Source organism: Euleptes europaea, chromosome 10 (assembly GCF_029931775.1).
Source record: "Euleptes europaea isolate rEulEur1 chromosome 10, rEulEur1.hap1, whole genome shotgun sequence".
Classification (NCBI taxonomy): Eukaryota; Metazoa; Chordata; class Lepidosauria; order Squamata; family Sphaerodactylidae; genus Euleptes; species Euleptes europaea.
In genome coordinates this window covers 65,984,044-66,006,259 of record NC_079321.1, presented here as the reverse complement: position 1 = coordinate 66,006,259, position 22,216 = coordinate 65,984,044, and the positions used below count along the sequence as shown (strand labels likewise).

The window sequence follows — 22,216 nt, the reverse complement described above, 5'->3', positions numbered from 1 at the left end:
ATGGGATTCTTTTGCAAAGGGAGGAGAGAGGTTTTGTGTGTGGCTGTGCCTCCTGTTGTAGCCATTTTGTGGTGCCACTCACCTCTCCCATCAAAGGCTCAAACGTTTTGGGACGCTGCTGTAAATAAAACACATGGTCTTCTCACATTGTTAGGTATACTACTGCTGTAAATTTTTCATGCAGCTGAGTTAGCATTAGGCAGCTTCCACTGCTTACACACAGAGGTTTTGCTCCACTTTGGCTTCTAAACTGGAGCATTTGGATTTTTAAAAACATCCACACAACACTGGCGTCTAATTGTGCTCCAGTCATTCTCTGCCTGTCCATGGTACACTCTTCCCCAGATCTGCCTTTCTCTTATTCTATGGAGAGCCAAGTTATGCCATCTGGATGGGAAGTTGTATGTTTTTATGGTCCGCTCACATCAGCACCATTTTCCTTCCATCACCCTCTTGAGGCCTCCATTTTCCCTGTGAGACATCTGGTAGACTTTTTGAGTGCTTTTCTTTCTTTCTTTCTGCAATGGTGATTTTTATAGAACTATGACAATTATAGATGTTTTTAAAGTCCTCTAAAAGCCCTCTGGTGGTACAGTAGGGAAAAATGGTGACTGATAGAAGAAAGTAAGTGGTAGAAGCTCAGTGTAAGTGGCAATAAATGCAAAATGGAAAATCCTAATCAGAGATGCAGCCTTTTAAAAAGTGTTATATCTTATTCACACAAGATTTGAGTCCAGTAGCACCTTAGAGACCAAGGTTTTCAGGGTATGAAATACTAAGGGATCTTTGACTCTTGAAATCTCATACCCCAAAACTCTTGTTGGTCTCGTATTATTTCTTGCAATCAAAGCTTGTCAGTTTTGTTATGTAAATGCTGCATAAGACCAAATTTCTGAAATGGCTCTTCCTGTACCACATTAACAACATCCACAAGAGATTTACTCCAGACAGAAAGGTACTCTTATTGCTAAGCACACCACTAGTGAAAGCAGATTTACTTCAGTGTTGAACAGTTTAAGGATTCCTTTATGAAGACAAGTAGAAATTGCGTTTTATACCTGTCAGTGTGAAGTAAAAGCATCTAGAGTCTAATTGGATAATAATATTTGTTTGTTTTTTGGGGGTGAATTATGTCAAAAATGAAAACTTGACAGCTGCAGACCCTTGACAAAAGAACCTATAATAACATTCTGAGTTAAATGATATGCACAGAAAGAAGTGTAATTTATACATTTTCTAAATAAGTCATCTATCCAGAGATCCTCTCAAGGTGGTTCACAAACAGTACACAAACTGCAACCATAAGCCATGTTCCCATTGTAACCCTAAAGCTACAAACCTACTTCTTTGGGTATAAGTATTCATAACATTTATTTATTTAGTGCTGAGAGGCTTATTTCCTTTATACAATTATTTTAAAGTAGTATTATGTCATGTTTTTGCGTAGGATGGCTTTGGCAAGAAACGCAAGGTGTAATTCAGGATACTAGTGTGTATAGATCATAGTTTATTAGGGCTATCACTTTTTCTCTGGCAAGTATTGTTGATTAAAGGAAAAACACTTCATGGCAATTTAACAGGCATGTTTCTTACTGCTCTTTCAGGTGATAGGCTTAATTATATGATGATCAGCAATTACTCAGTTTCTTACCTCCGTGTTGCGTTTGTCCCTTTTCCAGAGCCACAGTTGTATACGTTTTGAACAAGGTGGGGTGCTGACAGAGCGTTTCAGAATGCTTTGGCACCCAATTTCTGTTCAAAATGTTTTCTAATACTTTCAGATTTGGGATCTGCGTGACAATTAGCAATGAAGTAGAAAACTGGGAGAAATTGAAACAATACAGTAATCCTGCTGTGATATTGCAAAGATTAATGGTTTTGCATTCATAGCAGCAGAAAAAGTCCACATTTTTTATAATCACATGATTCCAAGAGTTACAGTTAGCGGAAGAATGGCAATTTGAAGATGGTGTGCTTCCCTTCCCTTCTGGAGTAGATGGTACAGATTACCTCTGTCCATACAACCTGAGACACCACAGCATTTCCTTCAGTACCAGGATCATAGCCAATTTTGGTCAATATCAGTGGAAGCTGGGGTGCATTAGTTACAACCCTATGCATGCCTCAAAAGCATGCATGCTAAAGGCAAAAAAAGAGAGAAAATGACAAGCCAAAAATGTTATTTCCCTGAAAACCCAGTGAAACTGCTCTATACAGTTTCACAGGGCTGTGCCACCCCTTTTGCAGGGGCAAGTTTGCTCTGGTAAAAGAGGACATTCCTGGGACGAAAGGGCTCAGGGAGCTGACTAAAGTCAGCCCTGCCCCCGGGAATGCCACCTTTGGCGCCAGCCCTTACACTAGGAAAATGCTGCTGTGGTGGCTGTGCTGACACCCATATGTGGCACTGCCGTGTGGCTCCCTAGCACAAGGGGCATTAATGCTGGCGCAGGGGTCACGTTGGCTCCAAACCCCATTTGGCCCCACCTTCAGGATTGCTTTTCACCTATTAAAGTGAGAGAGATCTGCCAACTGCTGTACCCTATGCTATCTTAGCATGTTTCACTCATTCCAAAAGAAAAACATAATCATAGGAGTTTTTTTCTGTCTCCTCCCCCCCACTTCTCCTTTTTTTCTGTTGGAAAAACTGGGGAGAAAAATGTGATACATTTTGATTGAGTGAAGCATAAGCTTAAAAAGCATTTCACTAATTTAAAAGAAAAATATTTCATAACATTTTTTGGTGTTTCCCCAGATTAGTCAAATTTGCATTTCCTCAATGGCAAAATCATTTCCCCCTCAATTTCCTGATTCTCTCCCCCCACCCCAGGCCTTCACTTTTCTATCCAGGGACTAAAAACAATTTTTGATTCCAAAATGGCATCCTTCCTTAGAACTAGGCACTTGGGATTTTTCTTGTCTTACAGAACATAGTATAAAAGGTATTATTTTGAAAATTGTTTGAGCAGCATAAGAGGACCTTTTTCTCAGAAACTAAATCATACATGTATGTTTCAGGGAAACATCTGAAAAACTTAGATCCAAAATAGTTTTACCGTTACATATGAGTAATTGTTTACTATTCCTGATAGAACTGTTGCCACTTTTTAGTTCTTTAACTTGTGTATGTCCAGAACGTATATTCTTCTTATCATTTCCTATCCCTTCTCTCCTGTTGAGATTAGAGCAGTTTCTCCTATGGAAAAAACTGATGATCCTGTACGACATGGAGGTGGGGGAGCTAGTTTATTATAAATAAGCAAAATTAAGTATTTTCTCTTACATGAAGAATTTTTAACCCAAGTAATAGGCAAATTATGTGAAGCTATTTCTTTTTAATGAAAAAATTGAAAAATTTACCTATGTTCCTTTTGAAAAAATCTTTTAACTAGTTAGATCTTCATATCTGTTGTAATTAGCTTTGTGCGCAGTTTGTGAATCCGCAGTGTCACATAGGAGATCGATGGTAGCTTTTTCAGAATAGAAAGATGTTTGAAAGAGGAATCTCTGCTTGTGGTATATACATTCAACTCTTGTGGTATATACATTCACCATGAGGTATGAATCCACTTCTAGCCCTTCTTGAAAGTAAGGTCAGACTTCAGACCAAGTTAACAATAATGTCAGGGGAAAAGGTCACTTTTGCTCATTCATTGCCAACTTCTGAATTTAGAAAAGTATTAAACTAGTAACCATCTTGTTTCCAGATGGTATGGCAGTTTAGCGGAAAGCAACTCTGTGGGTTTCTAGTTATTGGGCACTGTTAAGTTTTGAGAAGTGAAGCCTATACATCTATAAATCACTGCTTTTTACTTCTGCTGTGTTCATAGATTCCATCGGGCTTCGTATATGGACATCAAGCCTTGGAAGTAGCAGAATATTCAGCAGAAGGTAAAGAGGAGTGCTGCCTTCTGGTGTCATAGTATGTGCCTGTGTGTGTGTGTGGACTGGGGTAGTTAGTGTTATTGTTTAATCCTTCAGGGAGAGAGAAAAATACCTATGTAGAATTTGGGTCCTGGACAGTTATGTAGAGAAGTATTGTCAATAGACAACATATTTGACTGTGGTTAAATATTGTCAAATGTTCCATGAAATCAAGTATGTACTCATGTGTGGCAGCCTAACTTTTAAAGTGTTGTTGGGTAGTCTTATAACAATGCCGGGAACAAGACCCCTATGTTTCCCAGAAATGAGGATTTCTCTCATACTCACCCATATTGTTATCCCTCATTTAGGTGCATGCACCCCCAATATTTCAACTCTCTACAAAAGACATCTATTCTATACCTTCTCAATTTATTCTAAATGGTGCATTAGTCAATTGGTGGTCTGTTGACATTTAGAACAGAAGCATGTAAGGGGGACAAAAAGAAGCATAAAACATATACACGTGTGTTGGCACACGTACAGAGTCATCACCGTAGCTGGCAGTCCTTTTATTGATGCCTGTTTAATGGGGGAAAAGAGTATGCAGGGGTATAGAAAGTAGATTATAGTATCCCATAATACTAGAACTTGGGGAACCTAGTGATGTTGATGGGCAGATAGAAGCTGGGTACCCAAGGTTGGGTGAAAAGAAAATATATATATATAGGTCGATGTGTAAATATTGAAAGTATAATTTATTAGCAGCGCTATGTAAAATTTAAAATTCTTTAAAAGCATTAAAATAGCACAATGGCATATCCTGAGGTTGATGACTGTAACCACATACCAAACGCGTTTTGGCCTATGGGGCCTTCATCAGTGGTTAATTAAAACCCTTTCTTAAGCCTGCACACATACACAGAAATACAATAATGAATACAAATAAAAACAGTTCAAACCCAACCAGGCATGTGTATATGTTGTAATTTCTATTCCCAATTACTCTAACATCTGGTATAATAGGTTCTTGTTGTAATACTGGTTAGTATAAGTCTCTCATATATTCTGTGTGCAGGTAACAACCTAGTAAATTAACCACTGATGAAGGCCCCATAGGCCGAAACGCGTTTGGTATGTGGTTACAGTCATCAACCTCCGGATATGCCATTGTGCTATTTTAATGCTTTTAAAGAATTTTAAATTTTACATAGCGCTTCTAATAAATTATACTTTCAATATTTACACATAAACCTATATATATTTTCTTTTCACCCAACCTTGGGTACCCAGCTTCTGTTTTTAGGTTGGGTTTTATTCCCCTTTTTCTTCCACAAGATGGGCAGATAGATTCAGGACAGACATAAGGAAGTACTTCTTAGTGAGTAAAAAATTGTGGAATATACTACCAGAGGGCATAGTGATGGCCATGAGCGCAGATATCTTTAAAAGATTAGACAGTGTGATGAGGGAGAGGCAACATCAAGGGAAGGCCTCCAGGGCGACTGGTTAGCCACCGTGTGAAACTGTATGCGGGATAAAATGTGTCACTATTCTGATCCAGCATGGGTAGTCTTAGGTGTTGCCACTCAGAATTTTACAAGGAGGTGGTAGCTAAATTTGCTGTGATTGCAAATGCATACACACTATGCTGCTCCATAAATTATGCTAATTAATCAACAATTTAATACAAGCACAGTGGAACTAGGTGGTGCCATTCTGCAGGTTTATTTTAGTGCGATTGGGTGTGTTGATCTTCCCATTGCTACGCATGTCGGCCAGTCAATCTTGAGCATAGCTTGAGTGTTTTTTCGCTAATGAAACATCTGCCAGCCATCTTTCCCTAGGCTCCTTCTCAGGCTGTGCAACAGCCAGGGTGGCATTGTAGCTTAGGTGAGGAGGCTGATTGTGAGATGGAAACCACTTAGATTTTGCAGTCTTTGGACAAATAAGAAAGCATTGCTTTCACAAAGGAACTGCAGTCTGCACATGCTGAAAGACCAGTTTCTTGTAGGCCCTTTCTCAAAAGATTTCCCTCCCTTTAGAAAGGAGATCTGTACATGCTCAGAAGCAGTCAGCCCTTGATTCCAGAAATATTGTTAACAAATTTGGCAGTGCTACATAGATACCTGGGAGTCAAGGCTGTTCCAAAGTTCATTGCATTTACTATGGGTTAAGATGGGCTTCTGTATAATGTAATGCTCAGTTATAAAGCTTCTGACTAATAACTTTATTAGGATCAACTAAAACATCCCAAAATAGTGAGCAATCCATCTAGTTTTTATAAGTTTTGTAATTTAGTAGATTTTGTAATGTGGGGTTTTGTTCTTGTTTTTATAACTTAATGCTGTGAATCAATATATCTAATTTTCACCATGACCCTATTTGCTGGGCTATGCCCAGCAGCAACCACTGGGCAACTTGCCAGCTTGATGTAGTGGTTAAGAGTGGTGAACTCTAATCTGGAGAACCAGGTTGATTCCCCACGCCTCCACATGAAGCCTGCTGGGTGACCTTGGGCTAGCCACAGTTCTCTCAGAATTCTCAGCCCCACCTACCTCTCAAGGTGCCTGTTGTGGCGGGGGGGGGGGGCGATTGTAAGCCACTTTAAAACTCCTTATGGTAGAGAAAAAGAAGGGTATAAAAACCAACTCTTCTTCAATTTGCTCAATTCACTCGTGTGTGGCGTGGTTAAGACTTGATGCCATGCAACTTGTCTGGGCCCAGCAGCAGCCTCCACACAACTGGTGTGAGTTGGCTGGGCTTGGCAGTGAGCATCACACAACTCACCTAAACAACTTGTACAAATATTGCAACTGTCAGATTTTTCCCAGGGAGAGGCTGCCAGGGGGAGGGCAGAAGGGAAAACTGAGACACTGTGTTGTACAGTTAGAGTGTCAGACCGAAGATCTGGGAGACCCAGGCTTAAATCCTCACTCTACCATGGAAGCTTGCTGGGTGACCTTGGACCAGTTACTCTCTCTCTCAGCCTAATCAAGTCAGAGTTCTTGTGAGGGTAAAATGGAGGTGAGCAGAATGATGTAATCTGCTTTGGGGAGAAAGGTGCAGTATAGATGAAGTAAATAAATAATATAGCTGAAGATAAAAGAAAGGTTGGTTGGTGATTGAGAAGGGGAGAAGGAAGTGGAGAAAGGGAAGAGGATATTGGGACTGCCAGGGAAGAAATAGTTTGAGGAAGGGGATACTGGGGATAATGAAGTGACCCCCCCACAAGTCCTTGTGGGTTTCCTGCCTGTATGTTCTATGATTTGATTAATCACTGGCCCCCGAAACCCTTGTCAGATTCCAACCCTGTATCCAAGAGAGGACTAATGTTGAACAGATATATGTTGAATTACCTGAACTTTCTCTTCATAGATTAAAGTAATAGGTGAGATCACAGAGCATTTTTGAATTCACTACTAAATTGCATGGAAATAAATTAAGATTTTTTTATAACCTCAGATCAAAGAAGTGCAGGAGTTTATATTATATCTAATTATAGTACCTAGTCTATGTATCTGGAAGTTTTTGCTTCTGGTGCAATACTTATGGCTTCTAAGGGTTGGCGCAATGTGGGTAGAAATCCTCTCACATTTAAAACTGAGTTTAATGTGATTGTTGCCATGTATTACAGTTGATGTGGATAAAACTAGTCACAAATACTACCTTGAACTGTGAGAGTATGCTCATCTGAACATTTAATTATCTGAAGATATTCTGGTGTGGCTCAGGTTGACTAAACAAATATTGGAACAATAATAAAGAGTTGCTGCTACCAGGCATGACAGGGCCTGAACCAACACGATGTTAGGGTTGGTTCCAACTTGATTAATGTCTTCTATTAATAACTGTTTCAGTGTCATTGCAGACTGTACTTAGCTCATTGCATATGACTGTAGCCACATACATATATTTCACTGAGTATCCATGGTACAAAATACATGTCTAATTGCTTTTTGGTTTTACTGCCTCCTCAATAAATAGGTTTATGCTTAGTTTTTTGTGCTCCTTTATTAATATACCTTGAGATAAAATGATTGCCTATGAATAGCATTATTTCTCTGCTACTTGTAACATTTCTTATGGCTGTAGTAGCTGCTTAATGCTGTGTCTTGTTGCAATCTAGCTCTGTGCACAAATATGAAAAGGTGGTGAAAGGTAGCTTATTACCTGTTGAATCACAGAGTAAATATCAATAGTACTTCCATAATTACATATAGTTTCAGAAGGTAGCCATGTTGGTCTGCAGTAGAACAGCTTGATTTGAGTCCAGTAGCATCTTAGAGACCAACAGGATTTTGGGGTATAAGCTTTTGAAGGGAGCTTTGACTCCTGAAAGCTTATACCCCACAAATCTTGTTGGTCTTTAAGGGGCTACTGGACTCAAACCTAGATGTTATAATTACATGGTTTACATGGTTTACATTTTGTTCTGTATTTATGAGTGCTAGAATAATTTCCAACCCAAGCAGTGCCTCTACAGAGGTTATGTCATTGGCTTTAGGCATTCCTTTAACTAACAAGAATAGAACTGGCTTCAGAGGTGACTCTGCCACTAGGAAACTATTTTAGGAATGTGTAAGTGGTTGTACAGTCTTATTATGTGACTGACAAGAGTTTATAGAGTCTTTAGGCTGGCTATTAGCAGAAGATCTTCTGTTGCAGGCTCTTTGCCCCGTGGCTGAAATCTTTTGCACACACAAATGCCCTTTTTGACATCCACAATTCACATACATAATTCAGATGACAGTATTCCACAAATGCAGAGCAGGAATTAGCATGATAATTTACAATGAAGTGTATGGAAAGCAAGACGATGTCAGTGGGTCAGTATTTATTAATTAATTAAAATATTGATAATTTGCTTTATCCAAGAAAAGGGGATCAAAGTTGCTTAATGCGAGAACGTGGTAAAATGTCTTCTGTGAAGCTGTTCCTTTCATATTTCCGTAGAATATAGCCTAATATACCCAATGTATACCAAACCATTATATCTGTATTAACTAATACTTTATAAAACAGGTTGGTTACTACAGAGATTATATGTTTAATACAAAGGTTTGATGTTTTGATTATGTCTGATCTCATATTTTTACCACCTATTCCATAGGACCATTACATTTAGTTCATAATATGCATATTTTGTTTTCAAACCATCCCCTTTAAAATATTATGTTTCAAGTTTTAAAAGATTTTCATTCTCAAAAGAATTTGACATTTACTGTTTGCAAACCATCACTTGAACAAACCTTAAGTTTATCAAAGTTTAAAAGAAAATAAGTTCTACATTGACTATCAAATAATTGGCAAGTATTTTTGAAGCACTAACAATATTTAGAATAGCTAAAAAAACCTGTCATCAAACAATGTGATACATACTGAATACAAAAACATAATTTAATTGTTACTGTGAAACTCTAAAATTACAATTTCAAAAATGAATTCTTAACTTTTAACTGTGACAGATAAGATTTCTACAAATGTGAAGAATTAATTGAAACTTTTCTTTGGCTTTTATTCTGGATCAACAATGTCAGCCTGTTACAATTTTTTTTAAATAGGCCAGAAATATAGCAATATAGCAAAGTATGTGATTGTTACTTATTTTATTTAAAGTGTGCCTTTCAAGTTATTAAACAACAATAAACAGGACCTCTAGCAGAGTAACACCTTACACCAAACCCCTAGATGATTCCTCCCAGTGGTTTTCTCCTTATGGTTTAATGTAGATATATGAGGTCAAAAAGAAAAGGGGGAGGGGGACTCAACCCTGAAAACAAATCAAATGGCCAAAAAAGGTAATAAAGCAAACTTAATATATATATATATATATTTAAAAACTTCATAAAAATTGCTATACTGTACATATGCAGTTGGTATAATAACAACAAAAAACACCAAACGCCTTTCGGCTAACTGCCTTCCTCAGTGGTATAATAAAGCAACTTCTGATTAATATCAAGGTAATCACCATGTATAAATTTATCCAAATATCACATATATCAGAAAATCTCAATGTTTAGTACATATTGTAGACCAGGGGTGGGGAACCTTTTTCCTGCCAAGGGCCATTTGCACATTTATGACATCATTCGGGGGCCATACCAGGTGTAGATCTCCCGGTGGGGGGGGAAGAGGCTAGGGTTGCCAGGTGTCCAGCCACCACCTGGAGGTTGGCAACCCCAGGGGAGGCCACACAGAGAAGGCCTGCAGGGTGCCCCCCCTCCCAGGCGGAAGGGCAGCCAGCAGTGTGCCCGAGCAAATGAGGTGCCAGGGGGGCGCAGCCCACAGTCGATCAGCAAGGGAGGAAGGAAAACAGAGAAAGAGGAAAAGGGAGGAAGGGAGAGAAAGGGAGAAAGAAATGGAGAGAGAGGGAGAAAGAAAGAAAAGGATGAAGGGAGACAAAGAAAAGGACGGAGGGAGACAAAGAAAGAGACAGAAAAAGAGGGAGAGAAAGGAGAGTGACAGAAAAAGAGGAAGAAAAGAGAGAAAAGCCTTCCCCCCCCCACACACACACCCGCTGGCCCCGCGCGACCGGGCCCCAGCCTCCCCTGCCCACACACACACCCGGTGGTGCACAGAGCCCCACGCGACCGGGCCCCAGTCTCCATGCCCTTTCCTCCCCAGAGTCCACAAAAGGGCCCCCCCGAAGCCCAATTGGCTCCTGCATGCATGCTCTGCCACCGGGAACCGCCAGCCTCTTCCCCCCCCTCTCGCTGCTCAACAGCCGACAGTCGGCGAGAGGAGGTCCAAAGGGCCGCAGCACCACTGTAAACCGTGGCGCCAGGAACACCCTCTGGGAGGGCCGCCCTGCGCCCCACCTCTGCAGCAGGGCCCCGGAGCTCCCAAGGGCCACAAAAAATGTCCTCGGGGGCCGCATACAGCCCCCGGGCCTGACGTTCCCCACCCCTGTTGTAGACTTATAATTGATTTGAAGATGAGGAAAATTCTTAGTCTACATTCATGACAAGACTTCTTTGAAGTCCTATCACTAACCCCCAGGTGATTTCTCCCAGTGGTTTAATGTAGATATGAAACAGCATGGGGACAAAAGAGTGATCCATGCAGGACCCTGTGGCATAAATTCTGTGGGGATGAGTAGCAATCCCCCAGCGATACTTTTTCAAAGTGATCAGATAGGTAGGAGCAGAACCACCAAAGAACAATCCCAAGTCAGCCAGCTACTCCTGAAGAATACTAGACACGCTCTCCAGTGAAGATCGTCAGTCACTGCTACCAGTGCTGTTTCTCTCCCTAATCCATGCCTGAATCTGGATTGAAATGGGTATAGATAATTTGTTTCTTCCAAGCCCACTTGACATTGCATAGCCGCTATGCATTTAATTACCTTGTCCAAGAATGGAATGTTAACCACCAGATGGTGGTTGTTGAGGTCAAGGTGGCCAGTGCCATTCCATCCCTCGGGGTTGGATTTGTGGGCCCACTCAACCAGCCCAACCCGACTTGCAACTGTCAGCCAAAAGGGATGAAGATCATGACTAAAAAATTCTCTTTTTTAAAAATCTTTTCAAGTCTAGTTCTCACTACTCAGAATAAAGATACTTCTTTAATGTGCAGTCATCAATACTAAGTTCCTATTTGTTTTGTATAAGTTCTCAACAATTCTTGTATAATATCCTGTGGATGCATTGCAAGAAACCATAACAATGATATAATTTGCAGTTTTCTTTTCATGTGTTCTGTTACTCTGGTTCACAGGGTCATCTAGTTCATATTATGGAGCTTCCTGATCCTTGTTTGTGTTAATTTGGCGCTCTAGAAATTTGATCAACAAACTAGCTTCTCTCCAAACATTCTTTAATGTGATCTGGAATAAAAATAGCTACCAAACATGACAACTAAAAAGGTACTATTTGGGGAAAACTTACTTGAAAGCTTACACTTTTGGAATAATGGGTCAGGTTTTTTTAGCCAGATTTTAACTTCATTCCTAATGCCAGTCCCTGTACTGATGGCTGGAAGAAAGTAGAAGACTAGCTTTGCTCTGGCCATCTGCCATATCTACAGCACCTTGTCTGTGCCCAACATCGCAACCAGCAGAACTCGAGGGCCCAGTGAGTATTTTTCGGCAAGAGAAGGCACTAGAACTTCAGTAAATGAAGCTGGCAACAGAGTATATAACAAGAGAAATGCAGGAAGCATAACATGAAGAATGAAAAAAATGTGAATTTAAATCTTTACAGCAAAAATATTTCATTTGTATCACAATACAGTTTTTATTGTAAGCTCCATTGAGTCTGCATGATTAACAGAGTAAACTTTCTAAAAAAAATCAATCTTGCGTTCTGTGTAGGATTACATCAAATTCTTTAGTAATATCTAGGCAGCATAATTCTGATGTTTTTCCCTTGTTCAAGAAACTGGTTTTATGTTTTCAGATGTATTCAGAGACTAATTTTGGATATGTTGGAAGTCTGAAGAACATGCCAATCTTTTTTTCACTTATCTCTGCGTTTAATACAGTTATTGTAGAAATACGAACACGCACATGAAGCTGCCTTATACTCAATCAGATCATTGGTCCATCAAGGTCACTATTGTCTACACAGACTGGCAGCAACTCCCCAGGGTCTCAGGTCGAAGTCATTCACAACACCTACTGCTTGGTCCTTTTAACTGGAGATGCTGGGGGTCAAGTGTGTAATATTGAAAGTAATATGTGAGAAGGGCATCAGGGAGATAAATAATAAGAAAATACACAGTAAATTGAGGGCTCCATTTGTTCAAAGAGTACAGCCTAAAGTGATTCTTTTGTTCTCTAGGCAATAGAAAAACAGCAGCAGAGTTAAGAATGGAAGCCAAACTGATCAGGATCTCTGTTTCGTTTGTTAGATCTAAGCAGCTGAGGGAGATATTGAGTCTGGTTGGAAAGCAGTTCTAGGGAGTGTGTTTAAACTTGTGGTATTTTCTAAGCTGCCCCATAGAGAAAACAGGTACCTTTCTAGTATAGTATCATATAGGTGCCTATAATATACAATACCTGAACCACTTCTCTGATTTCCCCCATGGGGCAAATACCAGCTGGGGGGGGGTTAATCTTGAAAAACAGTACCCCGTTTTTGATTGTCATGGATCCTAAAAGTGGCTTGCTTTAATCAAATCTATTTTAAAAACAAACAAACCACCACCATAATCTCTGTCACGTTGGGTGGCAAGACTTCGCTACAGTTTTGCCCTCCTTTCTCACTATTGTCACCACTACCTCAGGTAAAGTTCACCCCCTTCTCTCGTGAGTTGCCTGAGGCCAACGCCACAGGGGTGCATCACTATATCATTATAAGGAGTCAGGGAAGGTGCAGACGCTCTCTAATTAAACAACTTTATTTCTATAAGGTACAAATTCTGTATGCTGCTAGGTGAACTAATGAAAATAAACAAAAGGACAGTTGCTAACTAGGTCCTTACAATCCATGGTATATCTGGTCTTTGTTCATTGCAGGATGCTCTCATTCTTGGTGCAAAAGCAGTCCTCTTTAGCATCATTCCCCTCTGTCATCTTTCATGGCAAAAATACACAGGAGAGACAGCTCTCCTGATGAACACCAAAACCCAGTTCCAACTAACTCACCACAGCGCACTCCCCAAAACTCCCTTTTTCAGACCCCACCTCACATGTGCTCCAGGGCCTTCAGCCAAAATGGGTGCTAGGCCTTGGGAGTCAAGCTCGCCAGACATGGCCCTTCCAATCAAAAGGTTTTTACACATCAAAGGGCTAGAGTGTTTCCCTCTCAGTTGGGAAAGGATGCTTTCTATCCAGGAAGAGCACCTTCACCCCTGCCACAGAGACACCAGTGTTCCTTTTCGTCACCATAATTGTCACAGCATCTCTTGCCCCCTGTCTCTCAATCCATCACAGCCACTTTGCCAATAACCCAATAATTAGCGGTTCATAAAGGAAGTCTTAACATTCTTATTTGCCTCTCTGTAGTAAGAAGAGAGGAAGACAAATGAAATGGATTGACTCAATAAAGGAAGCCATGGCCTTCTGTTTGCAAGACCTGAGCAAAGCTGTTAATGATCAGATGCTTTGGGGGTCATTAATTCATAAGGCCACCATACGTCAGAAGTGACTTGACAGTACATACAGTTCTCCATGTGGAAGTTCATCTTCTCAGGCTAAGGTATCAGATTTCCTCTGTAGAGGAACTAGAGGCCTTTCTGTTCTTCCTCTGGCTGTGTGCAACATTTTGGGGAAACGTTGCTGTGTAATTCCACTATGCTTACTGAAAGCATCAGTTCCTTTGACAGGAGCATGTATGTTTATCTGCCCCCTTTCTAACAGTATTTGATAATTTTCTCCTTTGAACTAGTTATTGGATAATAGCTCTAGTTTTTCTGTCTGCTATCCCAGCTGTGGGAACAGAAAATTTCTCTCTTTTTGTTACTTACTCAATGTGGCAGGTGTGATTTTAAAAGTTTTTTATAGTGAGCAATTGAATTGACCCAATGTTATATTAACCCTAGCTAATCTCTCAGTAGAAGAGATTTTATAGATCATAGCTGCACTGGTTGCTGAGTATACCAATCCCCTTCATCCCCGTAACTGAAGGAGTCTTTCATCTCCCCATTTGATCACCTTTTGGCAAAAGGGGTATGCTAGTACCTCGTAAAATCAACAAACTAAGAGTTGGGCTGCTTCAAACTTGGAATTTACTCGTTTTGATTCTCCCCCTGATTTTCCTTCATTGTACTTTTTAAGAGTATAAATTGCAGCAAAAATCTTGAGTGGTAACATGTCATTTCAAAAATCAAATTTTCCTACTGTGTTTGCAAAATGCCAGATGTTTTAAATTTTCTGGGCAATAGAAACATGTCAAATCTGAGAGTCTGTTGCAGAAAATGAAAGCATGATGGCTCATTAGATTCTCACATATTGTCTATAGCTGCATTGTAATAATAGTTCAGATTCTGTGAGAGGAGAGATGAATTTGTCAGTGTTTGTATATTGATTTCAGATGTAACTAAAGCCTGTTAAATGTACTCTTTTCTTATTGCAGAAAAGATGAGAAGGAGTATGCACTGAAGCAGATTGAAGGTACAGGAATATCCATGTCGGCGTGCAGAGAGATAGCAGTAAGTGGACAAAATGTTTAAATACTTTTGTCATCAATAACATGTTATTTGTTCCTCTCCTATCAGAGTCCAGGTTTAATTATATGTCATATATTGCTTATAACATTATGCTTGAATAAAGTTTTAATATTGAGCTATATGATAAAATTGAAAATGTACTGTCTAGATATATAGTATTGGTATGTTTTATATAGCATTACCTACTGTACTTGCAAGTAAAGTTAACCTCCTCTCTACTCATCCAGTAATTAAATGAATATCACTGGTCTCAACCATGACAGGTCATAAGTCTCTCGGCTGTTTCTCTTTCAGCTATCCAAAAGGGGTAGCAGTAAAGTTTCCTATAATCCAAGATGTTCATGGCTGACAAATAATCTTTATATATACTTCTGAACATGGCCTTAGAATGCAGATCAAAAAAATCCACAAAATAATTGGCGAGCTTTATCTAATTGGTGAGCTTTTCAGATTGGCGAGCTTTATCTAAAGGAGGAATTCTCAGGTTTGCACAAAAAAACCCACAACAGGCAAACATAGAGGCAAACTATACTTTTTTCACTAATTTATACTAGTTTGCCTGTGTTTCCTGCATCCACAAAGCAGCTGTGGAGAACTGCTTCTATTTTTTTAAAACCCCAAAAGGCATGGAATAGTGGTACAGGGGGGAGGAAGGGCTCCTTTTTCACCTCAAACAGTTTTCTTGCACAACCTCCCCCTCCCCCCAACAGTCCATGTGGAGAAGCAAAATTGGTGAAATAACTCCCCTCACGTACTATTCTCACAAGAAAGCTGCTTGGGGAGTGGGGCAGGAGCTCTTCCTCGCCCCGTGGCACCATTCCAAGCCCATTTGAGCTCTCCTTTTAAATTTTTTAAAAAGTAGTTCCTTGCAGCCACTGTGTGGCTGCAGGGATCACAGGCAAACTAGTGTAAACTGGTGAAGAAATAGATTGTGTTGTTTGCCTCAAAGTTAAGGGTCTTTTCAAAAAAGCCCAAACTGAAACACACCAGGAAAAATATAACCTCAGCTGCCACAGACACTGTTGCAGGCAACCATCACTGGGACAAGAAGAAAAAGATGGGGTGGAGCAGCAATGATAAAAATGGTAATGGTAAGAGGTAATGGCTGTGGCGAGAAGTCAGGCCAACTGGGCCAGTCAGCAGTGGAAAGAGAGGCAGTGGCAAAAAGCAGCATGAGGAGAGGACAGGCCACAAAGGAAAGACAGGCAGTGGGTGAGCAAGTGAGGAAAAGAGGCTATGGCAGAAATAGTGGGGAAGGGAGAGAGAGGCGGCACAGGAATGAGGATGCAAGCAAGCTAGAGTGAGAGAGGCAACAGCCATGAAAAGGGCAGCAGGAAGGAATGAGGAGGTGATGTATGTTGGACAGAAAATGGCAGTATGGGGAACAACACTAAATAGGACGAAGAAGCAGGGATCTACAGGGGTGGATGGGATCTCCGCAGGCAGTTTTTGCGGGTCCCTGCTTATATATATCTGATTTACGTAATTCATGAACATATGAAGCTGCCTTATACTGAATCAGACCCTTGGTCCATCAAAGTCAGTATTGTCTACTCAGACCGGCAGCGGCTCTCCAGGGTCTCAGGCAGGGGTCTTTCACATCACTTACTTGCCTATTCCCTTTAACAGGAGATGCTGAGGGTTGAACCTGGGACCTTCTGCTTGCCAAGCAGATGCTCTACCACTGAGCTATGGCCCTTCCCCATGTATGTCATTTGATGTTTATGGAACAGTCTGACTGGCAGCTCAATGAATGAACTGATTGTACCGAAAATACTGCATTTTATTTTAAACCTCTGGTGTTAGATCTATGATGACTCATTTACACATGCTAATAGTCAGTGCAGTTATCATGTGATGAACATGCAGATATGAATGAGCCCTGTAAAAATGAATCACTGCATACAGTCACCTTCCTTCTAGCAGTTCATGGTATATATGCATCCTTGAAAAAGCCTCCACAGTGATATATACATGTTCAGTTATATACATGTTCAGAACTGCTTGGTCAGGAAGAGTATTTGCATGGCTACCCATGCTGTCAAGGGAAGAATCACTGTAGCTGTCTCAGTTATAGAATTTACATGCTTACTGTTTACAGAGATAGAGATGCAATTAGATTAGAGTCCTATAATTTATGTAGGCAATTTATATAGACTCACAACTCCAGGAATACCCTTTGCAAATAGTGTTACTGCAAGCAGTATTTTGTACAGTTGCTCAGGATATGTTCTTCATATTATCTTTGCTTTGAAGAATATTAGAGAGAAGCTGATGTAGCATTCATTTTTAATTTAAAATGGATTTATTAATAAGCCTTTTGTTTTTTCTTCTAATTTCTTCTCCTCCTCCCCATCTAGGAGGTTTTCCAAGGAGCACACATTTAAATATTGATTATCTTACTAGGTGTAGCTAGGACTTTCCCTGCTTTGCTATTGGGGGTGACTGTTTAACAACAGACTCTTCACTGAACCAATACTGTGAGCCACACTGCACCTTTATTTCCACTGTGGGTGTGGTTATACTGATTGTGTGAGATGCCAGCTCTGCACATTCAGTGGCAGGATAAGTTGTTTGATGCCACGTGATTCCTTCTTTGTACTTGAGGAGGTAAGACTTCTCCCATTCACATGTGGCTGCATTGTTATCCAGAGGAGTGGCAAGGTTTTTTTTTTTTTTAATGAAACAAATAAACCTGTAATTAACTTTGGTGTCGCATTCGGTGTTCACCTTCATGCATTTTCCCGGGGTATTCAGTTGGCATTGGTCCCTGAAGTAAAAGTTGTACTTCTTGTGTTCCAGTTATAACGGCATAAAGTTGGCATGAAGTGCTAAGGCTTATCCACCTGGAAAGCAGAATCCATATCAAAAGATTCCTCCACTTAAAAATCTGCCAGTAGTTTAAGAGCTTCTAAAAGATACTTGGTCACCAGAGTTCCTTCTAGATAAACATTTCGCAAATCAATTATTGGATATAGCTCCTTGATTTAACTGAACTTCGGGTAATTGAAGGCCCTTGTAATGTAATACTAGGTATAAAGCTTGAAAGCAAGAGGCTAGGGCTGCAATCTTAAACACACTTACTATGGAATGAACAATGAATGGAAATTACTTCTGTGTAAACATGCTGAGGACCATTCTATAGGTATTTAAATATCACTCTTTAAATCCTCTAGAAAGGAATTATTATTAAACATGCCATAAAGTATTAAAATAGTTACAGATACATGGAAGTTTCTTAAATCTCTAATAGACTTCAGGGTAAAGTGAAACAAGACATACGAGGTCTGTATGACAAAAGTCCTGCATGTAGTTTATTGTAACCATTTGAATTACATTTCTTTGCCAACATTTTTCAGCTCCTTTCAGTTTTATGTTATCATAGCTAATGCACTTGGTAGTGAGTTACTTGTAAAGGCTGCAGCCAATGTTGAATGTAGTGACTAGCCTCATGACCTGACATGGCCATCGGGAGTTCTTTGTTACAGAGAACAGGCATTACTTGTTTTATGTAGCTTTGCAGTCTAATTCAAAGTACTAGTTATGAACTTTGGGAAGCACTGAAGAATTTGGACCCAACATGTATAACAGTATGCTTGCTTCCTTACACCTGATTATTACTCTGACCATTAACAAATAGCCTTCTTTACATTTGTGGACAAAATTTCAAGAACAAGGGAATGCATATAGCCATTCTTAGTGGCATCTGCAACAGTTCTGGGATTCTGTGTTCTTGGAGACTTGGAGTGATTGAAATTGAGTAGTGTACTAAGGAAAGATCTCTGGGGTCTGATAGTTGATCAGTGGTATTTAGCAGAAAAAGGATTTCAATTTATTGGAGTTTTTTTTTACCTCACTTTGTTACACAATTTAAAACCATTTGTTCCCTGCCTCCCACAAGAAATGGGTTTATAAAATTTTAACAACTAATAGTCGTCTTCTTAAACATTCTTTAACCTTGAAAAGTGCATAAGTATTACTTCACCATTCATAGCTTATGGGCATGTTTGAAAATATAGCAGATGGTTCTGAATTCCTTTATTCATACGAAGGCTTTTGGGCAGATTTCAAACATCTTGCAGAATCCTGTGGAAAATTATTGTGCTTTCTAAGGCTGCAATCCTATATACACTTCTGTGGGTGTCAAATTTTTCTTCTTTGGTTTAGATCTGAGTAAGCATACTTCCTGAAAGAGTTCAGTAAAGAATGATGGGGGAGGGAATTGTTCCACAACACATCATACCACACCATTTTCAGTCTAAATACAATGTCTGTAGCTGGAGGCTCAGTTGGCATATACCATGTCTGAAAGTAATCTTACAGGAATGTTTTGATGTGAATTAGGAAAGATTATACAATGGTGCATTTAGTGCATAAGCAAGTGCCACCCCCTGCTCTGTTACCTGTAGGTATGGAAGTAACTGTTTAAATTTTAAGTATTTTTAAAAAGAAGTTGTGTGTTGCTTAGCTATGGGATGTATGTTCAGTATAAACAAAGGAGTCAGTCAATGAAAGTAATTCACTAACAGCAATAATGACTATTTCTGACCTGTGTGCTAGTTGTAAAATAAGAAGCAGTATCCTGTAGTGTAATGTGTCATTAAGTAAGAGGTGTTAGTCCTTTTTTTCAATGCTAGCATATTTAGTACCACCGTTCCCATGCTCTTCTGCTATCAGATAGACATAGAATTAAAATGTGGTGTATCTAATCCTGTAATGCATTTTCCCACTGCAAAGGCAAAAGTGGGTAGCCCATGACAAATCCAAGACAGGCCAATAAGGAAGCCAATCTACTTGCTTTTCCTTCCTTGCAATGTTCTTTACTCTCAGCCATAGACTCAGACAGGAGGGATTTCTCTATACAGTTTTGCAAATTTATGAAATTTGGGGGAAAGCTGCTGAAATATTTGTCTTTTCCTTCTAATGTGAAAGCTACAACATTGTAGTTAATTTCAGGAAGCTTCAGTCTCTGCTTTCCTATGTAACATTTAGGCAGTGGTAGGTATCTTCATGCAGCATGCTTCTGTGATAGTCTGGTTAATTTCAGGCTTTGTAGAAGCTTTTATTATGAAGGAATGGCTTTGTATTTTTACTGTTGTGCACTGGTGGAAATGGAATTTTTTTTTTAAACTTCAAACTTTGCAGATCACCTCCAAACACAGAAGACCTTGTGCTCCCTCTCATTGTTATTAGGTGTGTGTTAAGTGCCGTCAAGTCGCTTCTGACTCATGGCAACCCTATGAATCAACGTCCTCCAAAATGTCCTATTGTTAGCAGCCTTGTTCATTATAATCAACCCTTTAATTATTTCCTGGTCTAATTTCCTGCCTACAATCTCAGACTGATAAAAAATAGTTGGGAGGGACCATGTTGCAGTACATCTTCAAATGGTGCAGCTAGGAGATGGCTGGGCATTGCCAACCATGTCACTGCCCCAACCATTCATCTTGCCAGGTGCATTCTTAGTGGCTTGTCGGTCCAAACCGGATAGACTGCAATTCCATTCAAATTGTCTGGGGGGAAAAGAGAGGACAACATGGAAAACAATGAACCATAGTAGTCTGGCAACAAAATTGCATAGATTTCCCATAATAACTGCATGAATAAATGATGGCAATTCTAGACACAATGGCTAGTGTGGAAGCAGCAATTCTTTACCTTCACTCTCTTCCAGCCCACCCTTGATGACCCTCCCCTGTTTTTTTCTGTGCCACTTTCTTTCACATCTGTCGTCATTGATCAACATACAATAACTTCTTTCTGGAAGGGAAAAGAAATAGTAGGTATGGACATGTATTCTACCCCTTCGTTCAGAACATTTTGAAGCCTTTCTCCAACTTACGTAACAGTTTTTCCAGTGGAAGAAGTAACTTAAGTTGGAGGAAGTCTCCTTAGGCTGGAGGAAGTCTTCAAACTGTACTGAATGGAGTGTTAGGTATCTGCCAATAAAGCTCACAAAGTTGAAAATCTAATTGATGTGCAAGACTTCTATTTCTTGAATATGGAGAATGCATACTTACCTCTTAAGGTTCATATACTTGAACATTAAATTTTTTAATTTTATAAAATCAGGAATGTATATTTCTAGATAAGATTTGGAATATACACTTTGATTTATTAAAAATGTATAGCCCACTTGTGATGGAAGGAAGGGGGAAAAGGTGTCTTTCCTTGCTTGGAAACTCCCTTTGATTAAGGGTTCACTGGAAAGAACCTGGTAGTGGCTGCCACTGCTCAGTGGATCCCCTGAGAACATCAGGACTGACCCACTAACAAGGGTTCCTTCTAGTGCAGTACTGGATCAATAAAGAAATAACAGGGTGGTAAACCCTGGAGAACATCTTATGGAATATCTTATCTCATTATGTAGCATCTATGCAGTCTAGCATTTAGGGAAATCAAGAGAAATATCTCAGAGAAATATACTGTACTTAAACAAAGCCGAAAAATGTTATTCTAAAAATAACGTATTATACTGGAAGGGGAGGGTGGTAGAATAAAAAAAGCGAAGCAAATTGTAGGACAGACAATAGCACAGCACACAGATCTTCAAATAAAATCCTTAAAGTCTAACTTAGCTAGTTACACTTTACATGAACTGTGGTAGATTCCTCAAAGCATGGGCAGAATTCCTTGCAGTAAGAAGATGACAGAGGAGTATTTAACCCCTACCCGCCATCCTGTGGACTCCAGGTTCACGTTATTCCAATGAAGAGGAAATAAAATTGCAAATGGCCAGATATTTATGGTCAATGGAATATGACCTAAGCCAGCCTCTTCTCTAAGAGTGACTAGCTGACTTAGCCAATCCCATTCAAAACCCTACCTCTGATGTCAGAGGCTAACCTTACCATTCAGAAAGTTACTAAAAAGATATTCTCTCTTAAGCGTTTCTCTTTTTTTCTGTGTTTTTCGAAGGAAATAAAGATTAAAACAAAAGATAGCCCCTCTCTCTAAACTGTTAATGATTCTGTACTACCATGACAAACAGTTAGCCCCATCCAAACTAGTTTATCTTTTGTCAAAAAAGGATTAACTTTGGCAAGGTGGCCCATTGTGGAATGGGAATGAATGAGTTATTCTAATGTAAACATCAGGGGTCCAAGATGCCAGATACTCTAGACACTTTTGAGCCATAGTAAGGTTTTAGAGTTTCTGTCACACCACATCTTCCAGTAGCTTACAAAAGACATTTTAAAACTTTCTGTTTCATGGTGACAGTGGTTTGGATCCTGCGGGA

The 22,216-nt window shown here is 39.8% G+C and overlaps 1 protein-coding gene across 2 annotated transcripts in view; it reads left to right on the top strand.

Moving 5' to 3' along the window:
• Window positions 1–22,216, top strand: part of CDK19 (cyclin dependent kinase 19) — a 109,813-nt gene that overhangs the window by 9,490 nt on the left and 78,107 nt on the right. Inside the window, exons 2-3 of one of the 2 annotated variants that reach the window (XM_056856932.1) lie at window positions 3,828–3,888; window positions 14,883–14,958. In XM_056856932.1, the coding sequence (XP_056712910.1) occupies window positions 14,935–14,958 (24 nt within the window). In that variant the 5' untranslated portion in view covers window positions 3,828–3,888; window positions 14,883–14,934. The remainder of the gene's footprint in view (window positions 1–3,827; window positions 3,889–14,882; window positions 14,959–22,216) is intronic. The other variant, XM_056856930.1, reaches the window with a different exon arrangement.